Genomic DNA, 26973 nt, shown 5'->3' with positions numbered 1-26973 from the left:
CATGCCTGGCACACAGGAAGTGCTGAGACACTTGCTAGATAAGAAGTTCGGAAGCAGATATCCAATAATGCCTCGCTTGTTTCCACAGAGGCTGACTCCCCAACTGTCCATTTTTCTCTTCCAAAAGGGAGATACTTGTTGCCTGCTGTGTGGTAGGTACCCTGGTGCTGGGCACTGAAGGTGTACCAATGACAAAGGCTCATTCTGCTCCGAGTGGGGAGATAGGCATATGTAGTCGATCGATTCTTAATGTCTTACAAATGTTGACAAATTTGGAGACAGTAGGATGATGAAGTCAAAGTTGCTAGGGATTGTCCTGGTGTTCACATGGACAATGCTAAGACAGGGCATTTCATACACCACACCATGGGTTCCCCCAGAAGTGACATGTATTGCTTCTGCTCATCTATCTTCAGCCAGGAACATCTTTCTCCTCCTCATAAAACCCCTTCCCTCCACCTGACCAACTCCCACTGAGCTTTTGGGCTCTCTGAAAGAAAGGCTTTGAAGGCATTGTGAGAAACTAGAGGAACATAGGATATACGTGGCAGGGGCTGGGTGGGGGATGGTCGAGGAATCCCCCTCTGAGTCCAAAGGATGAGAAAGTGTTGACCAGGCCCCAGGACAGGGCATTCCAAGCAGACCAAGGATCAAGGGCCAGACCCTGAGTAAGGAGGACACTTGGTGCCCTGAAGAGGCCAAGAGATGATTGTGGCCGAGGGGCAGAGAGCCATGGAGGAGCATGTTGGAAGGTGAGGTGGGGTGGCTGGGCCAGGCCTCACAGCATCTTGTAGTCCGTGGCAAAAGATTCAGACAATAGGCTTCCTCTGCCCACTCCTGGCTTCTTGTTGGCTGAGGATACCAGTATATCCTGGTCGTGGTGGGGAGCTATCGTGGATCAGAGAACGTGGAAGCTGGTGGTGCCATCACCCAAGCAGAGAGGGTCCAGATTGGAATCACAGCAGAGGTTTGAGCCCTAACTCCCAGAGTTTGACTGGCACCTCCAATCCCCCTGTGAAGCTCCAGGGTGTGGGCCTAGAAGGGGATTTGGGGTAAGGGCTTATCTGTAGGATTGTTACAACCGGTCTGGTTCATCTAGCTGCAATGGGGAGGGCAGGTGACAGCTGGGCGTGGGTGGGCGGCAGCGCACCGTGGAACTACCACTCTGCATTGCTGGTCTTGTCCAGTGTCCTCTGCCCAGCTACTGGAAGATGCTTGGTGCTGAGTGAGCATGCATGGAAATGGGCTGTTCAGCCAGTGAGGGGAGGGATGCCCAGGCAGAGGGAATAACAGATGTAAAGGCAGTTTCCTGTAACCTGCGTTCCCTGCCTGACATAACTGATTAAACACAAACTGTTGCTCGTTCTTCCCTATTGGGACTTCAAGGGGAGGTGGCCAGTGAGTTGACCTTGTCATTACAGCAAATAAGCATGCTGAGGGGATTGCAGACTGTACAGTGAGAGGCAGGGAGGAGGAGCACTTATCTCATTGTATTTGAATGATGATGAAACACTCACTAATTGTGCTGGGGCCTGGGGATACAATCTGCCAAGCAATTACACCCAGCCAGGCCTTCCCAGATAAGCTGTTGGAGGTGGGTGGGAATAGCATTTCTAGACCACCCTCCAGGTGAGGCGGGAACAGACAGGAGGACTGCCTGGTGTCCCTTTCCCTCTGGGCTTTGGTCTCTGCAGGTTCAGTCCCACCTGCCTCCTTTGTGAGGCCTAGACCAGAGCTCCTGGGAAGACTGTGGGTATCTCCCAAGCAAGGAGCATCCTCCATGGCAACAGCACAGTGATTGACCCTAGGGTGGCCAGCTGTCCTGGTCTTCCTGTGACTTAAGGGACGGAGAATGTGGGATCTTCAATGTTACCACCAGGATAACCCCTAGCAATTTTAGCTTCATCAGCCTTTGTCCTGTGCACATTCAATGGTGCCAGGCCTGGCTAAGCCTTTCAAAGGCTCATGAGGGATGGTGGGATTTACAGGGACAGGGATGCACTGTCTATGGCACACATTTTATCTGAGTCTGTGTTATAGATAACTGATAGCAATGCAAACATCTTGGGGAGGTTGTTTTCACGTACACATTGATTTTAACATTCCTGATCTCTAAATATGTCTGTTCTTTGGATTCTCCTTTGAACTGGTTTTAACACTTCATCCGTTTCCTCAATAATTAGATAAAAAGTTGAAATAGAAGTGATGGGAAGATTGGGCATCCTTATTTGTTTGTGACCGTCAAGGAAAAGCCTTCAGTACTGGAAGTCCTAGCCAGAGTAATTGGGCAAGAAAAAGAAAGCTCTGCAAAGCAGCAAGGAAGAAGAAAATTGTCTCTCTGCAAATGACACAATTTGATAGAGAAAATCCTAAAGACTGCACCAAAAAAGCTGGTAGAATTAATGAATGAATTCAGTAAAGTTACAGCATTCAAATTCAGCATAAAGGTACAAAGTTGCGGTAACGTTGGATGAATAAGTCTAAGATCCTGATGTATAGCATGGTGCCTTCGGTTAATACTGTAGTACATACTAGACATTTGCTAATTGTAGATTTTTAGGTACTCCTACCATTTTGATAAAAAGGCTACTATGTTTTAAAAAGACATTAATTTACTTGATAGTAGAAATCTTTCACTGTATATGTAAATGTATATCAAAACAAGTTGTACACTTCAATATATACAATGAAAATGCAAAATTGGCCACGCGCTGTGGCTCACACGTGTGTAATCCCAGCACTTTGGGAGGCTGAGGCGGGTGGATCACGAGGTCAGAAGATGGAAACCATCCTGGTTAACACGGTGAAACCCCGTCTCTACTAAAACTACAAAGAAAATTAGCCAGGCATGGTGGTGGGTGCCTCTAGTCCCAGCTACCCCAGGAGGCTGAGGCAGGAGAATGCTGTGAACCCAGGAGGCAGAGCTTGCAGTGAGCCGAGATGGCGCCACTGCACACCAGACTGGGTGACAGAGCGAGACTCCATCTGAAAGAAAAAAATAAAAAATAAAAAAAGCCAAAGTCACAGAGTTAGAATGGCAGTTGTCAGGAGTCGTGGCGGGTAGGGAGCATAGGGAAAACAGGGAGCTGTTAGCCAAAGGGACAATATTCCAGTTATGCAGTGTGAATAAGCTCTGGCGGTCTAATATACACACTGACTGCTGAGACATCCAGTTCTTTCCCTTTCCTAGCTCCAACCTGCGCAGTCCAGCCTTGGTCCTTCAGACAGGAGTGGAGAAGGGTAGTCTCTTGAGACTCGGACCACCACCAAGGAGTCTTCCAACGAAGGCTCTGCTAGAGCACCCTACCTTGAAGTTCAATCAACAGGTATTATCCTTAGCAAATTAATGCAGGAATGGAAATCCAAATTGTACATGTTCTCACTTATAAATGAGAGATGAATGATGAGAACTTGTGGACAGAAAGAAGGGAATGACAGACATGGGGTTGTACTTGAGGGTGCAGGGGTGAGAGGAGCCGAAAATATAACTGTTGGGTACTGGCTTTAATACCTGGGTGATGAAATAACCGGTACAACATACCTCTGTGACGTGAGTTCATCTCATGTCAAAGGAAGAAATGTCAGTCACTGATATCTCAGACACTGCATCCATGAGATTAAACGGGATGCTATTTTTTAAGAGAAAAAGGTTAGGTACAGAATAAAAAATTAGCTCTTAGGATTTGAAAACGAATACAGATGTGAAAACCTCAATACAAGTAAAGTCAAAAGGAGCTTTAAAAACAGCTGCTTGATACTTTGGCATTGCTATGTTCATATTTATATATTCCTTATTTATAGTTCTGATGGCGTTAATTTTCTAAGCATTCTATCGGATGTGCACATCTGCTGTGCCTGGTTGAAGTATAGTGGAGAACCCATCGGTAGTAATGTGTAGTAGTTATGACTTGTTGACATTTCCATTATAAACTTTAATTTTGAATTGTTTATGCATTATAACTGTGGATTTATATTGTATTGGGCTGAAAGTTGGCAGGATTTCAGCCACCATTCGTGAATTTTGATTTAGATTCATTATGTATATCAGAATCTTGTTTATTAAAATAAGAGCATGGAAAACATTTCTTGTAATCTGCTCTTTAACAAAGAATACTTAGTTTTTTAAACAGTTTGTTGGGCAACTAATAGTGTGAACTAGGTCATTTTTGTATTGAGTAAAAAAGTAAACTTTCAGAAACTTGGATTTTAAAAGTAATGACAATGCTTAGGTTAGTATTTGTAAAATGAGTCATTTACATCTAATGAGAATGTTAGTTGAGAATGTTTTCTTAAAGTTTTATACCCTATAGAGGACTAAAAAAATAATTTGTAAAATGAAACATAGAAAACATGCAAAATTCCCATTTACTTTTATTATATAAAAGTAATTTTAGTGCTTACCTAATACATCTTGAATGGTTATTTAATAAATTATTAGATGGGTGATGTGTTACAAAAAACATTTGCTGTTCTTTGAAGAAATAAGGATTTGCAGTCATTAAACAAAACAAAACAAATGTTCTGTATTAGGAATCTTAAGTATGGCTTTTTGTTTGTCATTATTTTTGCCCTTAAAATTTTAACTCATCAAGTGAAGATTCAAAAACAAATTTTAGAAAATGTAGAATAGTATTGATCCTGTTCCTGTAACAGAATCTCAGTGGAGTTTTTTTGAAAAACTAATATGGATTTAATCTGATGTTATTATTTCTTAAATTTTAGATTTTGTTGGGTACCATTTATATGATTCTACAAGCATTCACTCTTTAGTATCATTTTTTGTTTTTCAGACAAGCTGAAGTGGTTTTATTAAGATTTAATAATATGTAAATAGCAACCTTCTCTGCTATTTTTTTCTTAAGAATCTTGGCCATTTTGACTTTTTAAATGCCTGGCATCTTTACCAAGTAAACTTGGAAGGTCCGTTACTGGTAGAACAGGTTGAGGAGACATTAGGAATTTGTAAAAAGTCATTTGATGATAAACACTACAAATACTATGTGTTATTTATAAAATCAAAAACAAAAAGCTGCTGGAAGATATCCCCAAGAAGAAAAAAATAATAAGAAAATATAAGAATAAGAAAAGACTCTCGGGAGAAATCGGTTCTGGATCCTAGGAGTTCCAGAAAGGGAAATCAGAAGAAGACGTCGTGAATACACTTTCAAATGTTTCCAGAAGCGAAAGACATGACTTGTTAGACTGAAAGGGCATAACCAAGTACCTGCATATCAATGCACATCATCTTTCAATTACAGAACAATAGGAGTAAAGAGATTGAGTTACTTCCACAGGGTAAATGAACTCCCACACACAGGAGCACCATCGGAATGCCTTTTAGATTTCCCGATAGCTGTGCTAGATTCGAGAGCAATCTTCCTTCATGAATGGGAGGAAAACTAGTATCTAACTTGGAATTCTATTCCTATTCAAACTGCTAGTCATATATGATTAGTAAAATATTTTAGGTTTTAGAGATTTTTCTGCGTAACAATCTCCTGTGCAACCATATTCCATACAGCTGCTGGAGGACATGCTGCGGCAGAGCAAAGGGGGAGTACATAGTGAATGTGGAAGATGGGATGAGTGAAACACAGAGAAATTAAGGCAAGATCCAAGATGCCTGCAGTGCACCAAGCAATTAGTCTGAATTAGAGAAGAGTGAATTGGGAACAAACATTTTAAAAACTACTGTTACCAAGAGACATACTGCTGCTGTTAGTAAGATCCAGGACTGATTTTTGTCTGTGTTTTCATTCAGACATCACACAGGGACCATTTTGCTGGGTATAGAAGACTAAGTTGTGAATTACTTTTTTTAAATGTTCTGATAAGCCGAGGTGGGTAGATCACTGGAGCCAAGTTGGAGACCAGCCTGGGCAACACGGCAAAAACCCAGCTCTATTAAAAACACACAAAATTAGCCAGGCGTGGTAGCACGTACCAGTAGTCCCGGCTACTCAGGAAGGCGAGGTAGGAGGATGATGTGAGCTCGGAAAGTTGAGGCTGCAGTGAGCTAAGGTCATACCACCACACTTCAGCCTGGGCAATGGGAGTGACACCCTGTCTCAAAAAATACGATAAAACACAGGGCGCAGTGTGCAGGGCAAGTGTAGCTTTAACTGAAAATGTTATGACCACTGGTCATGCAAATATTTTCTGACTTTCTTGCCAAACTAAAGGGCATGCCTGGCTAATCCAGTGCTGCCTACTCTCAAAGCACTTAGAAAGAGATTCTGGGTGAGAGTTATTTTAAGGAAGTATTCTCATTAATTCTTAGAAGTCTGGGAGTCTATGGTTTCTATCAAATTTTGACTCAGGTGAAATCAAAGAAATTTAAGGCTGATATTTCTACGAAAAGCAAGAACATGAGATTAGCTATGAGTAATTGCAAGAGAACGCTAATACATTGGGGTCTGCGACGACATCTGAACTCCTGAAGTCAGATGCACGAGGTTTGGATGTTTTATACTGCCTAGAGTGAGACAGAGCGACTTTTCTACCCCTCTTTAACCCTTTGATGGTCACAGGATTGAAGATCTGCTGAAACTCCCTACTGTCTTCTCCCACTTGGGCTATCTCCAGAGCCTTCTTGGTGATCTAGGATTACTGAAGCTTGTGTCCCAGTTTCCTCCTTAGGGTTGATTATTATCCACAGCACTCTCATAGTTTCTATGAGAGTATGTATACAAAGCACTTGAACCATGCCTGGCACACAAGAAGTGCTGCAGACACTTGCTAGATAAGAAGTTCAGAAGCAAATGTCACATAAGGCCTTGTTTGTTTCCACAGAGGATAACTCCCCAACTGTCCATTTTTCTCCTCCAAAACTTGGTCATACTTGTTGCCTGCTGTGTGGTAGGTACCCTGGTGCTGGGCACTGAAGGTGTACCAATGACAAAGGCTCATTCTGCTCCGAGTGGGGAGATAGGCATATGTAGTCGATTGATTCTTAACGTCTTACAAATGTTGACAAACTTGGAGACAGTAGAATGATGACGTCAAAGTTGCTAGGGATTGTCCTGGTGTTCACGTGGACAATGCTAAGACAGGGCATTTCATACACCACACCATGGGTTCCCCCAGAAGTGACATGTATTGCTTCTGCTCATCTATCTTCAGCCAGGAACATCTTTCTCCTCATAAAACCCCTTCCCTCCACCTGACCAACTCCCACTGAGCTTTTGGGCTCTCTGAAGGAAAGGCTTTGAAGGCATTGTGAGAAACTAGAGGAACATAGGATATACGTGGCAGGGTCTGGGGGTGTGGGGGATGGTCAAGAAATCCCCCTCTGAGTCCAAAGGATGAGAAAGTGTTGATCAAGCCCCAGGAGAGGGCATTCCAAGCCGACCAAGGAACAAGGGCCAGACCCTGAGTAAGGAGGACACTTGGTACCCTGAAGAGGCCAAGAGATGATTGTGGCCAAGGTGCAGAGAGCCATGGAAGAGTGTGTTGGAAGGTGTTGAGGGGTGGCTGGGCCAGGCCTGACAACACCTTGTAGTCCGTGGCAAAGGATTCAGACAATAGGCTTCCTCTGCCCATTCCTGGCTTCTTGTTGGCTGAGGATACCAGTATCCTGGTCGTGGTGGGAGCTATCGTGGATCAGAGAACGTGGAAGCTGGTGTTGTCATCACCCAAGCAGAGAGGATCCAGATTGGATTCACAGCAGAGATTTGAGTCCTAACTCCCAGAGTTTGACTGGTGCCTCCAATCCCCCTGTGAAGCCCCAGGGTGTGGGCCCCAAAAGGGGGTTGGGGTAAGGGTTTATCCATAGGATATTGTTACAATGGGTCTGGTTCACCTAGGTGAAATGGGGAAGGCAGGTGACAGATGGGAGCTACCGCTCTGCATTGCTGGTCTTGTCCAGTGTCCTCTGCCCAACTACTGGAGGATGCCTGGTGCTGAGTGAGCATGCATGGAAATGGGCTGTTGAGCCAGTGAGGGGAGGCACAGAGGTTGTCACCAGTGAGGTGAAAAGGCAGAGGGAACAACATATGCAAAGGCAGTTTCCTGTAACCTGCATTCCCTGCCTGACATAACTGATTAAACACAAACTGTTGCTCATTCTTCCCTATCGGGACTTCAAGGTGAGGTGGCCGGTTAGTTCACCTTGTCATTACAGCAAATAAGCATGCTGAGGGGATTGCAGACTGTGCAGTGAGAGGCAGGGAGGAGGAGCACTTATCTCATTGTATTTGAATGATGATTAAACACTAATTGTGCTGGGGCCTGGGGATACAATCTGCCAAGCAATTACACCCAGCCAGGCCTTCCCAGATAAGCTGTTGCAGGTGGGTGGGAATAGTATTTCTAGACCACCCTCCAGGTAAGGTGGGAATAGAGAAGAGGACTGCCTGGTGTCCCTTTCCCTCTGGGCTTTGGTCTCTGCAGGATCAGTCCCGCCTGCCTCCTTTGTGAGGCCTAGACCAGAGCTCCTGGGAGAACTGTGGGCATCTCACAAGGATGGAGCATCCTCCATGGCAATAGCCCAGTGACTGTGTGCTAGGGTGGCCAGCTGTCCTGGTCTTCCTGGGACTTAGGGGATGGAGAGTGTGGGATCTTCAATGTTCACACCAGGACAACCCCTAGCACTTTTGACTTCATCAGCCTTTCTCCCATACACTTTCAATGGTGCCAGTACTGGCTGAGACTTTCAAAGGCTTATGAGGCATGGTGGGTTTTTACGGGTTTGTTTTTTGTTTTGTTTTGTTCCTCAACAGCTGGAGGGGCCCTGCTCACAATGGCCTCAATTCCTGCAAGCTACCCCCCATCACTCTAGGCAGACCCCCAACTGACATTCCTCCAGGCCTTGCAGTTGATGAGGGTTCTAACAGGAAGCAGATGGACGTCCAAGTGTTTCCTTCAAGAGAGTTCCTGAAGATACTATTAATAGACGTAAAGTCAGAGTTAAGGGAACCAGGAATGGAGAGTGGGGCACCTGGGGTCTGGGAACCTTGGGAAGCCTCTTTCCACTTTGGCAGCTGTGGGTTCTTAGGATGGGGGTCTTGCTAGACCCCAGAAAGTGACGGACCACTCCTTGACAAGGCAGCAAGGGATTTGAGAGTTCATAGGTATCTTGGTATCTTTCTCTTCACCCTCCCATCTTGTATCAGTGTCTCCCACTGACCAACTCCAAAGGGAAGCCAAAGTGGCCTGGAAGATGCCACCCTAGAATCAGCTTCCCAGGCATAGAGCAGGAAAAGGTGGGCAGAGAACAGATCTAGAGAAAAGCCAGTACATACACCAGTAAGGTAACCCCAGAGCTGAGCCTTGGAGCCTGAGTTCGAGTGCCAGGGCCAACCAGTTACTTTCTCCAAAGATGCAAAGTATCCAAGAATGCAGGGGCCTGGGATCCTCCGATCTTGGCTTGACTCCTTTCCTGACCTATAGGCAAGTCTCCTCTGTGTCCTAAGCTATCACACAAGGATAATGTCACCTCCTGTATGGGGGCATTGAGGAATAAAAGAGTAGAACATACTGGTGTGTGTGTTGGGGAGAGTGGTCTGTCACCTGTTTGGAGAATGAGAGTAGGATTTTTTTTCTACCCTTATCAGATTGAATTTGATCCTCTCACAACACATGTAAATTACCTGGCATAGCACCTAATATGAAATATCTCTTTTGGTTTCTGGACCCTGCTGCTGCTTGTGGATTTTAGACTTAAGTAATTTGACTCAACCTCCCCTTTGGTAAATAAGGACTGTTATTTAAATCTGCCCCCCAAAATTCATGTGTTAAACTTAATCCCCAACACAATGGTATTGGAAGGTGGGGCCTAATAAGAGAATGAGCCATGAAGGTGGAGACCCTAGGAATGGATTAACTCAAAAGTGAGTCTTGAGAGTGAGTTTTAAAACCAAGTTTGGCCCCTGGTGCCATCTCACACACTCTTGCTTCCTCTTTCCACCCTTTAGCCATAGGATGACCCTTACCAGGCAACACCATGCTCTTGGACTTCCCAGCCTCCAGAACCATGAGCTAAATAAACTTCAATCCTGTATAAATTACCCAGTTGGTAGTATTCTGTTATAGCAACAGAAAACAGACTAAGACAAGGATCAAAATGACACCTGCCAGATAGGTTCATTGTGAGGATTAAAGAGATATTTAGAACATGCCTGGAACCTATCAAGCACCACATAAAGGCCAGCTGTGGCTATCACTTTTGTTGTTACTGCTAGTATTAGGTTTAAATGAAATACCTCATGTAGGTCACTTAGTAGCCTCCCAAAAAACGACTAGCTCCATTTTACAGAGGAGGCACTTGCATAGCTCTTTTATGTGTTAAACTTAGACTACAGTCCCAGTTATTCAATTAAATGCTAATCTAGATGTTTCTGGGAAGGTACTTCATAGGTGTGATTAAAGGTCATAATCAGCTGACTTTAAGTAAGGAAGATTGTCCTAAGTAACCTAGGTGTGCCTGGTTCAGTCAGTTGAAAGGCCATAAGAGCAGAGCTGAGGCTTCCTGGATGGAAAAGACATTCCTCCTAGGGATACCACTTTTGGCCCATGCCTGAGAGTCCCAGCCTGCTCATCCTGGAGGCCAGCCCTGAAGATTTCATACTTGCCTAGAACTCACAATCATGTAAGTCAACTCCTTCCAATAAATCTCTTAATATGTTTCCTAATGGCTCTGCTTCTCTGGTGGGATATCTAGCTGATATAACCTCTGAGCCCTTGAGAGGGTGTAAGAAACTTGCCTAGGACTTGTTCTGCAAGAGGTGGAGAGCTAGAATTAGGATTCAGGCCTCCTGACCCCAAGCCCTGCTCTCTCCCATTAACTGTAGAAGACTGGCTGTGTGGCCAGGGGGTGGCCTGATATCCAGGGCTCACAGGTGAGCAAATATTAATTACTTCCCTGCCATTACCCCAAATGCTCCTGAACTTCATACCTCATTCCCTTTCCATGGCCAGCACTGTGAGCTGCATTCCAGAATAAAAGGCAGAGCCATTGGCTGGCAGGACAGGGGGAAGGGAGCAGCCCTCAAGGGCACCAAAGCCCCAGACGGTAGCCCAGGCCCCTGCACCTGCCTGCTCAGAGGACGCCTTCAGGAAAACTCCTTACCCCCAACATGCTAACTTTTCTTTAAAACAAGATGCCACGTGCCCCCACCCCCCCTTCAAAAACCATCTATTCCTGGTGTCCCACTGGGGCGTTGCCATGGCAACAGTAAAAGCCGGAGGCCCAGCAAACAGGGCTACTTTTCTTGATGGTTCTTTGGGGACTTCACTGCTCTCAAAGGCTATGCAAGCCAGCTTCATCTTCTCTGAGCACCAATGAACAAAGACACTCTCTTCCTTTTCTCTTTACCCCAGACCCAGACCCTGGGGGCTGAGGATTCTAGCTGGAGGAGCCAGAGAAGAATTGCAGAGAATCCCAAGTTCTGATTGTAGGGTCAAAGCCAAGAGTGGATTCAGCACCCCCTTTGCAGTTTGGGCCAAGAGTCAGGATAGTGAGGTTCCCCAAGAAATAATCCAGAGCTGTTAACTCCTTGAAGGTAAAGGTGGGTGATTCTTCCAAGGGGAATGGTAAGAGCTAAGAGCTGCTGTGTCTGGTCACATCAGCAAACCACATTCGAGCCAGCCATCCTGTAATGCTAGGAAGTTAGATCACGGGACAGCTAGGGGTGGGGACTCTCATTGCACTCCAAGGTTGCACGTATCAACAGCAATCACCAACCTAGGGTCCGGCCCTTCTCCAACTCATCCCTATTTGTCAGTGTAAGTTGGCATCTGCACTAGGTACTACAGCATGTGATGGCAGGTCAGGTGAGTCTGCAGTGGATGTGAGAGTGGCTAAGAGGAGCAGAGGGGACACATGGACTGCACATTGCATCCTTGCCATGCTTTATTGACCCCACAGAGCAGGCATGTCAAGTCTGCGCCAAAGCCCCAGACCTTATTGTCTCACCATTGTTAGCCATAACCCTGCAAGAGAGAAATCGAAAGAGATCACTGCATGGGGCATGTGTTCTAACTCCTGGCCTCACAGACGCTGGGGTCCTGAAAAAGTGGGGAGGACCAGCAGGCAGGAGTTTGTTCCCTCTTCGTGCCCCCCACCTCCATGTGCCATTCTACAGATGTCCAACCTGCCTCCTGATTCTGCCGGCGACCTCTGACTGAGCCAGGCTCAGCTGACCTAAGGCAAAGTCCAGGAGGATAAGGACAGCCCAGAGGGGTGAGAGCATCACAGGGTCTGTTGCTGGGTGTTGGGAGGCCTAGGGAGTAGAGGCCATCTTCACATCCGAAGAACATAGCAGGGATTCAGTCACAGGGGCCTCCTGGGCCGCGAGCTCAGATATATTTCTGCCTGAAGCCTCAGCTCTCACCCATCAGCAGCTGGAATGTTCTTCCTGCCCCCGTCTGCTCAAGCTCACTTTTCCAGTGGAGAACGGTCCTGACTGCCAACTGTGTACAGCCACCTGTTTCCTGCTGGGCTCCAAATCCCTTACTGTTTTTCTGTGTTCTATGACACTGCTTCAAACACATGGTATAATTATCTGTTACGGTTTTTTCTCACCCCATGATGGACTATAAGTTCCTCAAACGCACTTGTGTATCTAATATTCACATCCTGAGTCCCTAGAGTTAAAGTATCTGGCTTATAATAAGCTCTCAATAACTTTCCTAAATGAGATGGATCTTTAAGAAGTCTCAAAATTGAGCCCACCTTAGATAAATATGGTTTTGTGTAAAAGGGACTAGGCATGTACTAACCATACCCATAGGGCTCATCTGCCTTCCATCAAGGTAATACTCCAGCCTATTTGGGGTACAACTTTTGGTTAGTACCAAGGTCTCTGATTTGGCCTCTTCTGCATGGCCTTTGGCATAATAACTTTTAATGTATCTGGTGTTCAAAACAAAGGCTGCCATACATTGTTGTACCGGTTGTACAGTGCACAGGTGAGCTCAACTAAGGTGACACAAAGAGGTAGAAATAGGGCCAACCCTCCCTAACCTGTGCTTCTGTGACCTGAAGCTGTGCCAGTGCGTGAACGAATGCCTTTGTCTTCCACGAAGGTGCCACTGCTCCCCGGACCCTGTGCCCACTGGACAAATCTCAATAGAGGTGCATGTTTCCAGAGTGTATGTCATGCTTCAATAAAAATTAAGTTTTGATTGGGGGGCGGTGGGCGGGAAACTTGGATCTTAGAACTGCTTCCAGGAAAGGGATGAGTTGATGTTGAATGGACCATAAAAAAATGAGATATGGGGTGACCTGTAGATTTCTTCCCTCATAGTAGGGCCATCCTCACTTGCTGGGGAGGCCCGTTCCTTGGGGTGGGGGGATTGTCCCAGTAGGAAACCTGGCATCAGAGGGTGCCCAGCGCACATTGTACGGTGATAGAGCAATGCTCACTCCTAAGTTAAGAAAATACTTTCCTTTCCTAGATCGGTTACATTATCTTTCCCAAGATCTCTGCCTGGGCCAAGACTTGTACCTCGTTCTCCTGATGAGATGCTCTAGTGATGATCATAATGACATTTTGTCCACTTAGTCCAGGCTGTCTGGGTGCAGTGTGTCCAGCAGGCAGGGTCCACCAGGACACAGATGGCAGAGTCTGGCTGGGTAATTTGTGGATGCTTTAATGAAGGGACTATTTTCCAAAGCTCAGCAGAGTATAAGGAAATAGTAAAGGATAGTTCCGTACCCAATACTCACTTCCTTAGGCCAGGAAGAAAGGGCAGTTCAGAACCTGGAAACCAGAGACAGTGTGGAGAGGGCCTCCTGGCAGAGGCTGAGGCCCTTGCTTTAGAAAACATCCAGACCACAGAGTTGCCACAGGGGAAAGGGAATAAATCCTCCCTCCCTCTTTCCTCCAACCTCCTGACTTCCTGCCAGAGCTCCGCATTGACCAAGCCTACATGGAAGCCACACAGGTTTGTTTCCATGGACACAGGGCAGAGTGGATAAAGGCGGAGAGGGATTTGGAGGGGAGAATAGAAGATTCCCCCTACAATGAGTCAGGGTGCTAGAGTCTGTCATTGCATCCAAGCTCACCTGGTTTATTAAAAACTGATGAGCTTGTATTAGCCAGTAGAGGGGACAGGGGTGGATCTGGCCATGGGGGTGATTTCACCCAGGACTTAAGGACTCTTAGACCTTACAAGATGCTTGAATGCTGGCTTCATCCCCTCCAGCCAGCCTGCCTCGGGGACAGAAAGCTCTTCCATCCAGTTCCTGTTAGGAAAGAATAGGGAGAGCTCCAAGTGGTCAATTTGTGACTGGAGTCTGTCCCCAGAGCCAGCCCTGGCCCAGAGGACACACTGCCATAATTAGCTCAGCCTGCGTGAAGGTCCACCCTCAGTCCTGGCTGGGGGTGAGGTCTATTACCAGTGTACAGGTTCTGCCCATTGCTGAGTGTCTATTCCAAGGATGCATTCCATGACTTGGTCAGCAGCCACAGGATGAGTTGGGGAGACCCATGATACCCACTTTGAGATGGACCTGAGCTACAACTCTGTGGATCACCTCACTCCATAATCACCTCCTCTGATTGCTAGATTCCAGGTCTCCTGGAATCAGTGTCAGTTCAGAGCCAGGGTCTGGCAATCCCCAAAAAGTCTGATCTTTCTCCTACTCCCAGTGCACTGTGTCCCTGGTAAAGAGCCTTTCTTGAAGGCAGCTATGGCCATGAGAAAAATTCACAGGATAAATGTGTGGCAGTGTACCAGGGCCCTTCCTCAGGGACACCAGGTCTCCCTTTCATTCAAGGGGTTCTGGGTCTGTACTCTGGCTCAAGTCTGGGCTATTGCAAGGAGCAGCACAAGGGGGCAGGTGCCAGGCAAATAAACACGCTAGAAGCCACTTTCCATGGTAGACGCACAGCCAACAGGAACACGTTCCGGCACGCATACAGCTGAACTAAAAATAACCACAAAGGCAGTGTCTCAGAGTGCCTGGCACATAGCTGCATTTATTACAAGCATTACATACATTATCTCAGTAGGTGCTTTGACTCACAGGGAGATGTTAATAATTCCTCAAAAGCGCCCTGTTTACACGAGAAGCCTGAGGTTCAGCAAGGGTAAGCAGCAGGACTACCTGGCATCTGTATGACTCGGAGGCACTGAGCCCGGAAACAGACCCAGTCCCCGCCCCAGGGAGCACTGACCTTCCCCAGTCCCCGCCGGGCCCTGCAGGGGGACCAGGTGAGACAGTTGCAGATGGGGGAACCCCACGGGGCACGGGCTCTCTGAGTCTGTTTATCAACACGATTCTTGGTTGGTGAGGCTGACTCATTTGAGCTGCCAGGCAGTGGACTTGAACTTCTCAGGCGATTTCCCCAACTGAGTGACAGACCTTCTAGCTCTGCGGCCCAGCCTTTAAGAGGTTGTCTGGGCTATGCCAGCGAGCCATGCACCTTGAGCTCTATCCAAACAGTTCTCTCTTTGGATGAATGAGTCGGCTCTCAGGCAGACTTGGCAGGATTAGAATCACAGCTGAGGCTTGATTGGTTCCTTACAGCCACCAGCTCTAGACACGTTTTGAAAAACGAGATCCGGATTTTTATCCGAAGCTGGTGCCATTCTAATTCAACCTTTGCCACTGCTGGTTAAGAGATGCTGAGGATCCAGGGAAGGATGAGACTGCCTCACTTACAGAAGGAGAGAGCTGTCGCCGTCCTCTGATGGGGCCGCCCACACAGTCCTGTTTTAAGGAGGAAACACAAAGAATTGAAAGTGAAAATCACATTTAAATGGAAAAGGCTCTATGGATTAAATATTTCACCCTGGATGAGGGTGAAACTGGAGTGGGCAATAATAATTAAGACCCCCTGCTCCTGATGTAAGATTTTATTGCATGTTGGAGCCTCTATAGAGACCCCTCTAATTGTTTGGGAAGATGATGTCAGCCAGTCATTAACTCATATTTATCATGAACCTGCATGTGCCAGGCACTGACCGCCTGAGGAACGGTGTCCCCAGGAACAAACGTGGAGCAATCAGGATAGGCTGACAACCATTACAACATAGCGGCTTGAAGGTTTTTTCTCACCGTGTGAGTCCAGCGTAGGCCGGCTGGGGAGTCCCCACCTTACCTCCTCTCTTCAGGACCTGGGCTTAGCAGCCACTATCTTGAAACTTGCCTGTCAGTGCAACAGAAAAAAGAAAGTCCTGGAGACGCTCTCACAGTTCAGGTTGCAGCCGGGAAGTGATCTGTGCCGCTTCACCTGCGATTCATTGGCCAGAACTAACTACATCACCGCACCTACCCAGGGGACCAGGAAGTGCAACCTTGACACACCTGGAGAGTGCAGAGGTGGGAGGGGCTGCTGCACAGCCTTGCTGACCACAGGCATACAGGATGGGTTGGTGATGAATGCCACCAGTGCTCCGGGGAAAACGGATTCATCAGATTTGCTCAGGAACCCCCTAGGTTGGCAAAGTTCAAATTTTTCTTTAAGACAGTAAATGCTGTGAGATATCTTGTGGTGTGGGTTGTAAATCTGCACAAAAGGGACTTAGAACACAGCAATGCCTGTTACATTTTTTTGGAGGGTGATGGAGGACCCTGTAGGACCAGGATGCTATGGAAAGCATTTTAGGAGATGCTCTGAGGATTACCAGAAAAGAACTTAGCACACAATGCCTACCACACGATGATAGGAACTACTTAGCACAGGTGATCTCCTATGTCTTATTTGATAACGTCTACTTGACCATTTGCAGATGAGCCAAGTGACCAAGGACACAGGGATACTAAATAGTAGGGTTCACGCCTCTGGGTTGCTTGTGAGAATCATAAAACAAAGAAGTTCTGATACTGCTCATTCTAGAGCGTAACACAGAGGTGCTCACATGCGAAGGAGCTCCTTTGAAAATTGGCACCTGCAAACTGGAACATCTACTGTTGTGGCTCTTAATTGATAGGATTTTCCACTTGCAGAAAGGGAGAGTAAAACCTTTGAAACCTCACATTCTTTACATGGTGGCATATGGCTGCCAATCACGACCTCTCTGTCGCCGTGGTTTCAGTTGCCCTAGAGCATAACTGCTTTTTCCTCAAGTGTCCTGTTCAGGGACCTCACAACAAGTATGCTGTGTATTCCTGCTGTGGTGTGCTCCTACAGCTCTCATCAGACCATCCCAAATGTAGCCTGCACAGAACATAGTAAATATCTAACCACATGATGGAGGAACAAATCAAGATATGCAGAAAAGTATTTTAAGTGGCCGTTATTTCCCTTAACAGGTGCATGGTGATAACAATGATGACAGTGATGAAGATTCCCTGGAATATGCTCCAAAGTCTCCTGCCTGCCCACTGCCCCCCATTCCTCATTTGGGTAGCAGCACAAGCCCCTGTGTGTTAGGATTGAATGACCAGCAGTAGGGGGATGGTGGGGAGAGGCGAAGGCGCTGATGTGGGGTTAGAATCTCAGGTGTCCTGATCAGAGTTCTCATTAGGGAGCAAAAAAATCAGTGGATCCTGCACTGATTAGCCAGGGACTCGAAAATGCCTCATCCACGACTGCCCTGGGTGTCCCTCTGAGCTGAGTGGGCCTTGGCTAAAATAACAGAAAAGACAAGAAAGGAATTCAGCCATATTATCCCTTGAAGATTCTGGAAAGCAGAGTTCTTAGGAAGCACTAACCTGGTTCACTGAGGATAGAAACTCTTCCAAAGAGAAGAGAAATAGAAATTGCCTTAAGTCATAAACCAAGAGCCAGCCCTGCTGTGGATCCCCCAGTTCACATTCTTGGAGCCACTGGACACCAGGATGCATTTTAGCAACAGGACCTGCCTGAGTTGGATGGTCCCACAGCCTCTCTGAGCTCGTGTCAGGGTGCTGGGGATCTCAGATCCATCTCTGAGCCAGGAAGTTCTCCTTCAGGGCCAGTGCAGGTCACAAGACTAATGTTTGGGGTTGGAGGAGCAGAGGAAGAGAAGGATGCAAGAGCCTCACTGGCTCTCCAGGGCGCAGACTCTGACTTCATCCCATCATTTAGGTTTTCGGGGAATGCTGAAGGACTATTGTCTGCAGATGTGGCTCTAGGGTAGAGCCATGAATGAATAAAGCAAGTGAAAGTCCCTGCCCTCTGCCCCGTGGGGCTCATGCTCCCCTGCAGGAGACACAATAGACATGTCAAATGTTTAGTAGTTGGCAGATGGTGATCAGTGCTAGAGGAGAAAGCAGGCTGGAGAGGCGCCCTCCAAGAAGGTCACATCTGAGCAGAGACACTGGGACGGGAGAAGGTGGGGTGAAAAGAGCTGCTGGTAGAAGGAACAGCAGGTGGGGGTGCCACGTGGGCACATCTGCACGCCATGGAGAGCACAAGCCGGGCACGCACATAGGAGCAAAGCTGACCGGTAGGAAGGACCTGGCTTCTAGCCCAGGCATCCACAGAAGGGTTGAGGAGAGAAAGCAATCTGTCCTTATTTACATTTTAAGAGGATTTAAGACCCCAAGTCACAATGCAGAGAACGGAACACCCAGGAGTAAGTTTTTCCGTATGTAAATTAAGCCTCAATCACTAAGAATTAAAATTCTTACCAGGGCTCTGGCCCATCTGTTTCCTGGATGAGCCCTGGGTAGGCGCCCTGGGGGAAGCCAAACAGAGCTGAGCAGGTAAGCAGGGAAAGAGGAGGCATGGCCTCCAAGACAGGCAAAAAGCAACCTGGCTTTGTGTGGCCAGGTTCAGGAACATGACCTGTGGCCATGGTCTGCTTTTGACCAGCATCTCCCATTAATCTCTGGGACAGCTGCTGCAGCATCACCTGAGTGCTCTTTAGAAATGCACCTTCTCGGCCCCATCCTAGATCCAGACTAAACCTGTCTTCATGAGCCTTCCAGGTGGAGCTCGGGAGCCCCAGTACTTGGGCAGCTCCTATGGAGCTGGAGGGAGCAGATTTGCCTTCGATATAAAGAACACTGAGCACCTGCTAACTGCCTCGTTTTCCCTTCTTGTGTCCATACACACACCGGTGAAAAAGGGCAGCATGGTTTCTCATTTTTAACTCAGATTCCTTGGCCACGAAAGAAAAACAAAAATCAGCAAATCTGGTCTCGGTTCAGTTGAGGTCAAACTCTTGGTTTGGTTTCATTGCCTTCTGGAAATGGTGTTCATCTACTTTCTGGTTCCTGGATCCAGTTCAAGCTGCACAATATAACTGAGTCAGCACATAAAATCCAAGAAGGATAGTCTCGTATTTTAAGGCAAATTCCTTACTTGACCAAGGTTGTTAGGGGAACGGCCTCCAAGCAGGCCTGTCCACAACGAGGAAGACCAAGAGCAAACAGGGTATACGGCCAGGACTGTCGACCTTGCTCTCTGCTTTCAGAATGTGGTTTACAGGCAGGAAGACAAGGCATCAAAGCAGGTCTTGCCCAACCTTTCTCAGTGAAGAAAGACCAAGATACATTTGTAAACGTGCCATAGAGATTTTAATGGAAAAAAATTAGAAAAGTGCATTGTACAACACCACATTAAATGATTTTTCTGTAAAGACATTGTAAAATATATACAGGGCTGCGTACCGCACTCGTTACAAAAGAAAGATGCAAACTCTTGTGTAAGTTACATACTCTACATGGGCTGGATGTCTACTAGGACTTGTAAACATTGGTGACTAGGTTTTTTAAATATTAGGTAAGCTGTGACAATAATAAATACATCTGATACTTGATGGTTGTCTCATTCTGTTGAACTTCAGAATGGCATTCTAAGGCCATTTGTGAAGGTGTGCCGTCTCCGCAGACAGAGAAGGCCAGAGAAGATGAACAAAAGACAACAAACAGAAGCAGTAGGCTCCTTTTGAATTCGGTTCTCTGTGGATAAGTTTGAACCGCTGATTTTTGCCAAATCTGATACAGCTTCCCACCAAAGGCCTGACACCTTGACCACAGTAGGGCCTGTTCAAATCCCACTCACCAAGGTAGGAAGGTGGGTCCCTGCTAAGTGTCCGGGACCAACCATTTCATCCTCCTGGAATGTGAACACACAGTCCCAAGGTGATTAAGCCCATTTCTGCTAGAACTTTCCTGATTTCCATCACCCTCCCACAGGGAGTGCTCTGGCAGGCCTCTGGTAGCATCTTCACAAGAACCAAATCCAGGTCCCGTTACTGCACAGTCACAAAAATGCCCAGCAATGCTGGGGGCTGGAGAGGAGGAACACAAATCCAAAGACCCACAGATATCCAGTCAATGCACATGCGCACACATACCACAAATGGATATACCACAAATGGATGCACGAGGGTCCATATCCCCATACCCCACCCTCCCCAGGAGGCACCCCGTGAGTATATGCCAATCATTTTGATGGGTGTGAGTTCGAAACTAATTCAAGCTTAATTTCTTCCATGCCTGGAGTCATGACAAGTTTTCTTTCTTTTTGATGTTTTCAGGTACAAGGATACACAGTTGGCTGAAGTCAAAATTACTGTACATCTAAGAGGGATTATCAGCAATTTCTTGGCCTGCTGGGAATGGACTAGAAGTTTTTTCTCCTTAATTCAGTGGTTTAAATTCTACTCATCTTTGATATCTCTGTCCTGTGTCTGTTTAACTGCAAGTTGCCTCAGCAATGTTTTTGGATATACCTGATATCTTCAAATCTCCCAAGTGGGGCTAATCTGTTTTCTTATTTAAATTTAATCAATGAAACCAACAGTTTTGCCTAACCCAGTGCAATGTCTATTTAGTGGACATTTCTGATAAAGCAGAAGGTGGACTGAGATGATCTCACAAGGTCCTTCCCCCCCACCCCCCACCACACACACACAAAACGGCTGTCAAAATGCTATTTGTGGGCTGAACAAACAAATATATAATTAGCCTTTTTCAGGAGTGTGTTCCTCTGAGGAGCTATCAAATTATAGAGAAATCGTGTTAATTGTGGGTTCTGCTTCACTGGGTTCCCACTAATCGTGTTTTTCCTTTCATCATATTTTTCCACCCAACTTCTAAAATTCCAAGTGAGAAAGTAAAACAGTTGCTGAGACTTGTTCTGGTTCCCATTCCTGCTCCCTGCTCCCTGCTCCCTGCTCCCTGCTCCTTGGCCTTGCTTCTAGACTCCGTGCACTAGGGAGGCTGTGGTCCGTTGGCATCTTAGTCCTGTGAAGGTAAGGACTTGATTGTCTAGCTCACCATCCTGGTCCCCTCTGAGGCTGACAGGCAGCACATGCTCAACGTGCTCAGTCAATAGTGGCTGGAGAAACGGCTGAATCAGCAGCCGGAGTTGCACAAAGGGGCCCCCGGGAGCTGCCGGGCCCACTGTTGCAGCAGCTCATGCCTCGTAGATGTGTCATCTGGGAGAAGCGGACTTTGGTTTCCTGGAGCATGCTTTCACCCACACCACTGTCCAGGCATCTGTTTCACAGGGGACTGAGTGCTGGGGTCATCAAGGACACCCCATCTGATGGGAAAGTCATCAAGGAGACCCCATCTGATGGGAAAATCCATCAGAAAGATCAAAAGTGCTCTGTGGGGACAGTCTCCAGTGAGAGGAGAGGGAGTCTACAGAACCAGTCTACCTGAAACAGGTGATGTCCTTGGGAGAGAGGATCTGGCCCCTGTGTAGGAACCCAACCCAGTGCTAGAAAGACTGGGCCCTGTCTCTCCAAATTCCCCCACTGAAATGTCAGTCCAGTATGTGACTACACTCTCACTTCATCCTCACCAGTATCTGCCTGGAAGACACCTGCCTCTTATCTCACCTGGCCATTTCATCTTTTGTAGGAGGGGAAAAATGACTTGCCAAGGCCAAGTGGTCCTACTACAAATGAGGAGGGCAAGGAACCAGGGTTGGGTGCTTACGAAGGCCCCTGATGTCTACACCACCCAGTGCCTGGTGGCTAGAAGAGGCAAGGCTGAGAGCTCAGACTTTAAGAGGCAAAGACTCATGGCTGAGGCTTACAAGACCTCCCTCCTCAAAATCAAGCACTGCTCTCTGGATGCATAGAGGTCTCCAAGGAACTGACTCCCCCTTCTGTTTCCCAGCTGGACCCTTCAGGTGCCAGGACCAACCATCACCACATTGAGGGAGGTGCTGGTGACAAGAAGGACAAGCCCTGCCTCCCCACCAACTCCAGATTCCCTGCCACCCTGTGAGTCCCACGCAAAGCTTCAGACAAAACACAGGCACACCCTGGGGGCAGATTCCCACCCAGTGTTTTGGATGTTTTATCACAGCAGCATCTGCAGAACAGGGGTTTCCACCCCCAGTCCTTCCAGAACAGTCCTGTCTTCCAGATCCTTCTTTCACAGACGGGGAAATGAAGGCTCGGGGGGGCATGTTTGCCAGATGTGTTTGAGCACCGCTGTGCTTCTCCAGCTCCCGGTCAGATCTACCTCCTGGGACAGGCGGCCACAGCCTGGGTCACACCGCAGTGTGGGAGGGTTCAACAGAGGCTCTTCCACCCCCGTCGCAGAGCCCTGTCCTGTGCAGGGGCTGCTGCAGGCTTTGTGGGGCGGGGTGGGGGGATGCCTGTGCCCTCCAGCCACATTCTACTACACAACGTACTGCATGCCGTACCCAGCTCAGGTCCACCAGCCCACCCTTCAGGCCAGAGACCCCACTATTGCTGGTCTCAGATCTGCCCTCTGGGGGCCACTGTTATAGAGAAAAGACGGACAAAGCTCTGTGTGATTAATAACTAACAAAGGCTTCATCTGAACATGGCTCTTGGCTTACGGTTTTGTCTGCGGTGCTGAGCCCAGAGCTGGGCTTTTGAACCTGGTGAAGGAACTGGCAGACTCAGCACATCTTTCTCTGGCTGACCTGGTGCTCCTTCCTCTCTGATGCCTGCTGCCCATGTGAGATGCTCACTCCCCCCGCCCCCGCCCATGTATTTGATTGACCTGGAGATGACACCCCCTCCCTCTTTCTCCTGAGACATGCCCCAATCTATGTCCCTTCCTTATGGCAATCTGAGGGACCCGCCCCGTCCCGCCCCGTCCCGCCCCGTCCCGCCCTTCGAGCTTCAGGAGAGGTACCTGGAAATGTACAGTCAGGACACCTGACTTGGAGTTCCAGCTTTGCCACTTTTCTGAGCCCTGTTACCCCATATGCCAAATGGGAGTGCTCTGTGCCCCCACACCACTCCCCTACCACTCCCCTACCACTCCCCTACCACTCCCCTACCACTCCCCTACCACTCCCCCACCACTCCCCCACCACTCTCCCACCACTCCCACCACTCCCCTACCACTAAGCATGAAGAGTGAGTGTGCCAATGGGAAGAAACATCTTCACTTGCACAGTGCTACACCATAGGCAAGTCTAAGAGGTCTGGGCCCCAGCCGAGCTGAGCTGACCGGAGGCAAGGCCCTTTGCTGGGCCAAGTGGCCCTCAAAAGGCGGTGGGGGGACATATTCTCCCATGAAGCAAAGAGAACCCTGGAATGAGGACAACCCAGAGGAAGACACAGCAGGGTGGAACAGCTGCTTCGGGCCAAGCCCAAAGGTAAATGCTGGGCAGGAGCAGGCCTCTCTCTCACCAGGAAGGGGTGAGCTCTAGGGGCCAGGCCTGTGGGCTGCTCTGCAAATACTGATGACTCACAGCTCAACTGGCTAAGGCTCTCTTCCTTTAGAGCAGGGTACCTCATGTGGTGAGGACGGGAGGAGAGCCTACCAAGAAATTAAGCAAAGATTGCAAAGGGCTGTTGGTTAATTAAGGATCCATATGTCATTAAAAATAAAGCCTCTGAGATTCACTTGCAACAGAAAGTGTCGGGGGACAGATTTTCCAACGCAGCTGAAGTCAGCCCAGCTAGTCCTCCCAGTCTGTCCTCCCCAGACCGGCGTTCTGTCCACAGTAGACACTGGGGCGGGGTGAAGTGGGCCTTGGGAGCTTGGCCAGACCCTTTAGAAGTTAGAAAACTCAGGCCCAGAGGAGTGGGGTGCCTTGCCCTAGGTCACACAGCAAATCACAAAGAGAAAGTCTGAGTTTTGATTCCACCCACGTTCCCTAGACTTGACTTCTTTCCTGTATATCATCCCACCCTTACCCCAGCCTCTGCCCTCCCTCAGCTTCCGCCACCCAGAGGCCTCATTTCAAAATCAAGCTCATATTTCTAAGTCCTGATGGGGACAGCTTTGTACCCAGAGCTTCTTACCAGGAGCTGCTACCTCTGGGTCACCAGCACTCACCATGACAGTAGGCACTCCTGGATCATCTGACACCCTCAGAGGACCCTGTGCTGGGTAACAGACCCACAGAGAGGTCTCATCTCCTGGGGGTCGGGGGAGCAAGTGCCTACAAGGTCTTAGCCGGCTTCAGTCCCAGAGGGCACAGATGTAGGGGGTCATGATCACTGTTGTTCATGAAATCAATCAGGAAACAAGTTCCTCATGCCAAGTAAGCGTAAGAACTTATTTTATACCACATTTTCCTTTTGTTAGTTTCATGCTAGTCTTTGGTAAAACCGGCAGAAGACTTTGTCAGGATAAGACCCCAGGATGCTTAAGTGAAAGACCAAGATCTTCTCCAGAAAGTTCCCCATATGCAAATTTGAGCTAATGTCCACCACCTGTCAAAGAAAAACAACCCCACCCAACCAAGAGGCTACCACAGAATTCAAGTTTGAGACTCCAGGATCTATTTTATGAATTATGGGGGGAGGACCCAGGAGGGACATCTAGATGGACAGTGCCTCCTGGAAAGCCTGAGACTCAGGCTATGGTGGTTAGAGTGCAGGACCTTAACATAAACTAACTTTGTGGGCACTAGAGAGCCAGGGAAGGTTCTTGAGCAGAAGAATGGCTTGAATGACTTAGGATGTGGCCAGCTTGTGGAGGGCCTTGAGATTTATGCTGTCTGATCTCTCCCAAGAGTGGCAGGATTCCACTGATGGTGGGATGGAATCTGTGCCCCCTGTACTGTCGCACTCCCGGGCCTTGGCCCATGCCTTTGCCTGTGCTGTGTCTCTGCCTAAAATAGCACCCATTTGCTCCTCTAAGGCTCACCTCAATGATTTCCGAATCCCATTTCCCCAGTGAAGCCCTGCCTGAGTTCCTCAACCAGACTTGATCACTTCCCTCCCCCCCCCACCCGGCCAGTTTGATTTCAAGTCCAATGCCCCCAGAGTAACTTCCTCTGGGAGACATGGGCCTTGCTTTTATGAGAAATGCAAACATGTATAAGAACACTGGCGGGGTGCTTGGCACACAGCAGGTGCCATTAAATGTCATCACATCACATCTAGTCTTCACAGGCACCCTTTGCAGTAGGGGTTATGTATAATCTCCAATTTAAAGGTGAGGAAACTGAAGCTCAGAGAGGCAAAACCACCACCCACCTGTGAATGGCAGAGGCTGGTCCCAGGCGTGCGAGATGCCAGGGCCTGAGCAGTATCCACACCCCTACGCTGCTCTCTGGAGGCGAGAAGAGCGTGTGCTTGCCTCTCTCAAGGCCCCAGAGCTAGGGGTGGGCAGGAGCCAGGCCACAGAGGCTGGGGATCCTGAGTCACTCATGGTGCATGTCCCCATCCCCTCGCAGCCTCCACCAGAAGTGTTGCCACAAGAAAACAGTGCAGACCCAGTTTCCTGATGACATTCCCATCACGGGGCCCAACTTCTTCAGAGTGACATCGCAAGTATGCTCCTGTAGTCTGGTGCCATCCCTGTCAGCCGCCTTATGAGAAACGCCTGGCGTGGCAGCTTCCGGCCCTGTTGTATGGGGCACGCTCCACCCTGCCGGGCAGGTGCTGTTGAATCACCAACGCTATGATGACCAGTTTTCTTCTCATAAATCTGGATTGGTTTCCAGGGATGGTGCAGAGGTGTGCATTGAGTTACCCTGTTTCTACTTCAGCAAGTTAAGACATGCCTCAATCACGGTGATGAGTGGCCATTTGGGCAAGATGCCAGACATCTCAGTGCCTTTATTCTCGCGATGGTCCTTGCCTCTGGGGCACTGCCCAGTGCTTGCTGCTCCTGTGGCTGGGGCCACAGAAGGTTTGCTCCCCGGTGCGGTCGCTCACGACCAAAACAAGGACTAGGGGAGCCCAGAAGAGGACATTGCCAGGTCCAACAGGGAGCAAAAGGGTCAGGAGACACCAAAAGGAGGTGTGAGATGCTCTGTCTCCACCTCAAAGCTGGAGAGCAACAGGGAGACCTTCCAGGTAGTGGGAACAGCACGGGGAAAGGCGCAGAGGTAGGAGTCTGCATGGACAAATCTTGATCAAAACGAAAGGTTACTTAGCCACAGCAGGCAGACTGCATCACGATAGCAGCACTGAGAAGGCTATAGAACTTGCCAGAGCAAAGATCTCAAGGACAGAGGTCACAAAGGATAGCCCTTAATGGCCAAGAGGCTGCCATAGCAAGTTACATTTTTATGATGACGAATGAGTGGAAGGGCTTGGCAGTCTCTGCTCCTCGTTGAGGAGCTTTGGGGGCGGGTGCCGAAACAGCCCAACTGGCTTGCGGGGACCCTCACATCGAGCATTTCTCTGGGCTTCCCATCTATGTGTAGCTGGACCATCCCCACAGGTGTTTAGGGGAATGAGTAGTGGCATTCGCCCAGCACAGCAGAGGTCCACGTGAGAAGGCAGAAATCCCGAAGCCGTGTTCGGCTTTGGCAGTGAGACCCAGCATCCACGGACGCCTCTCTTGGATGTGCAGTTAGTTCCCCTGACAGAGGAAAACAACATTTAATATGACTTATTTATCCACATTGAAAGCAGTTACCACAGAGGTCCCCAGAGAGCCAAACACCAAATGCATAAATCACGGCTGCTTGACATCAACTGTTTTTTTTGTTTTGTTTTGTTTTGTTTTGTTTTTGTTTTTGTTTTTTTTGGCCAAAAGTGTCTTAATCTGAGGAAACAAGCAGAGGAGATCACGGGGCATTATTCTACAAGACCCTGGCCGGGACTCCTCAAAAATGCCAACATCGTGAAGACAGAAATGGTGACGGGGACGTCCTATTCAGGGGAAGTCTGGAACAAGACAAGCAATTGTGAGAGGCGGTCTTGGGTTGTATTTTAGACTCAAGCTCTTGACATTTTTGGGAC

General features: G+C 48.1%; 1 protein-coding gene across 4 annotated transcripts in view; it reads right to left on the bottom strand.

The window, feature by feature from the left end:
• Window positions 1-14898: 14898 nt before the first annotated feature.
• The window catches only part of LOC105488380 (potassium two pore domain channel subfamily K member 9), a 108954-nt gene continuing 96879 nt past the window's right edge, over window positions 14899-26973 (bottom strand). For 2 of the 4 annotated variants that reach the window (XM_011752373.2, XM_011752377.2), the window contains exon 3: window positions 26126-26590. In XM_011752373.2, the coding sequence (XP_011750675.1) occupies window positions 26293-26590 (298 nt within the window). In that variant the 3' untranslated portion in view covers window positions 26126-26292. Of the gene's footprint in view, window positions 15659-25254; window positions 26591-26973 lie in introns of those variants that run through there. The other 2 variants (XM_011752375.2, XM_011752376.2) reach the window with 2 other exon arrangements.

This window comes from Macaca nemestrina, chromosome 8, assembly GCF_043159975.1.
Source record: "Macaca nemestrina isolate mMacNem1 chromosome 8, mMacNem.hap1, whole genome shotgun sequence".
NCBI classification, from domain to species: Eukaryota; Metazoa; Chordata; class Mammalia; order Primates; family Cercopithecidae; genus Macaca; species Macaca nemestrina.
Note: the sequence above shows the minus strand (reverse complement) of the source record. Positions and strands in the feature narration are given on the sequence as shown.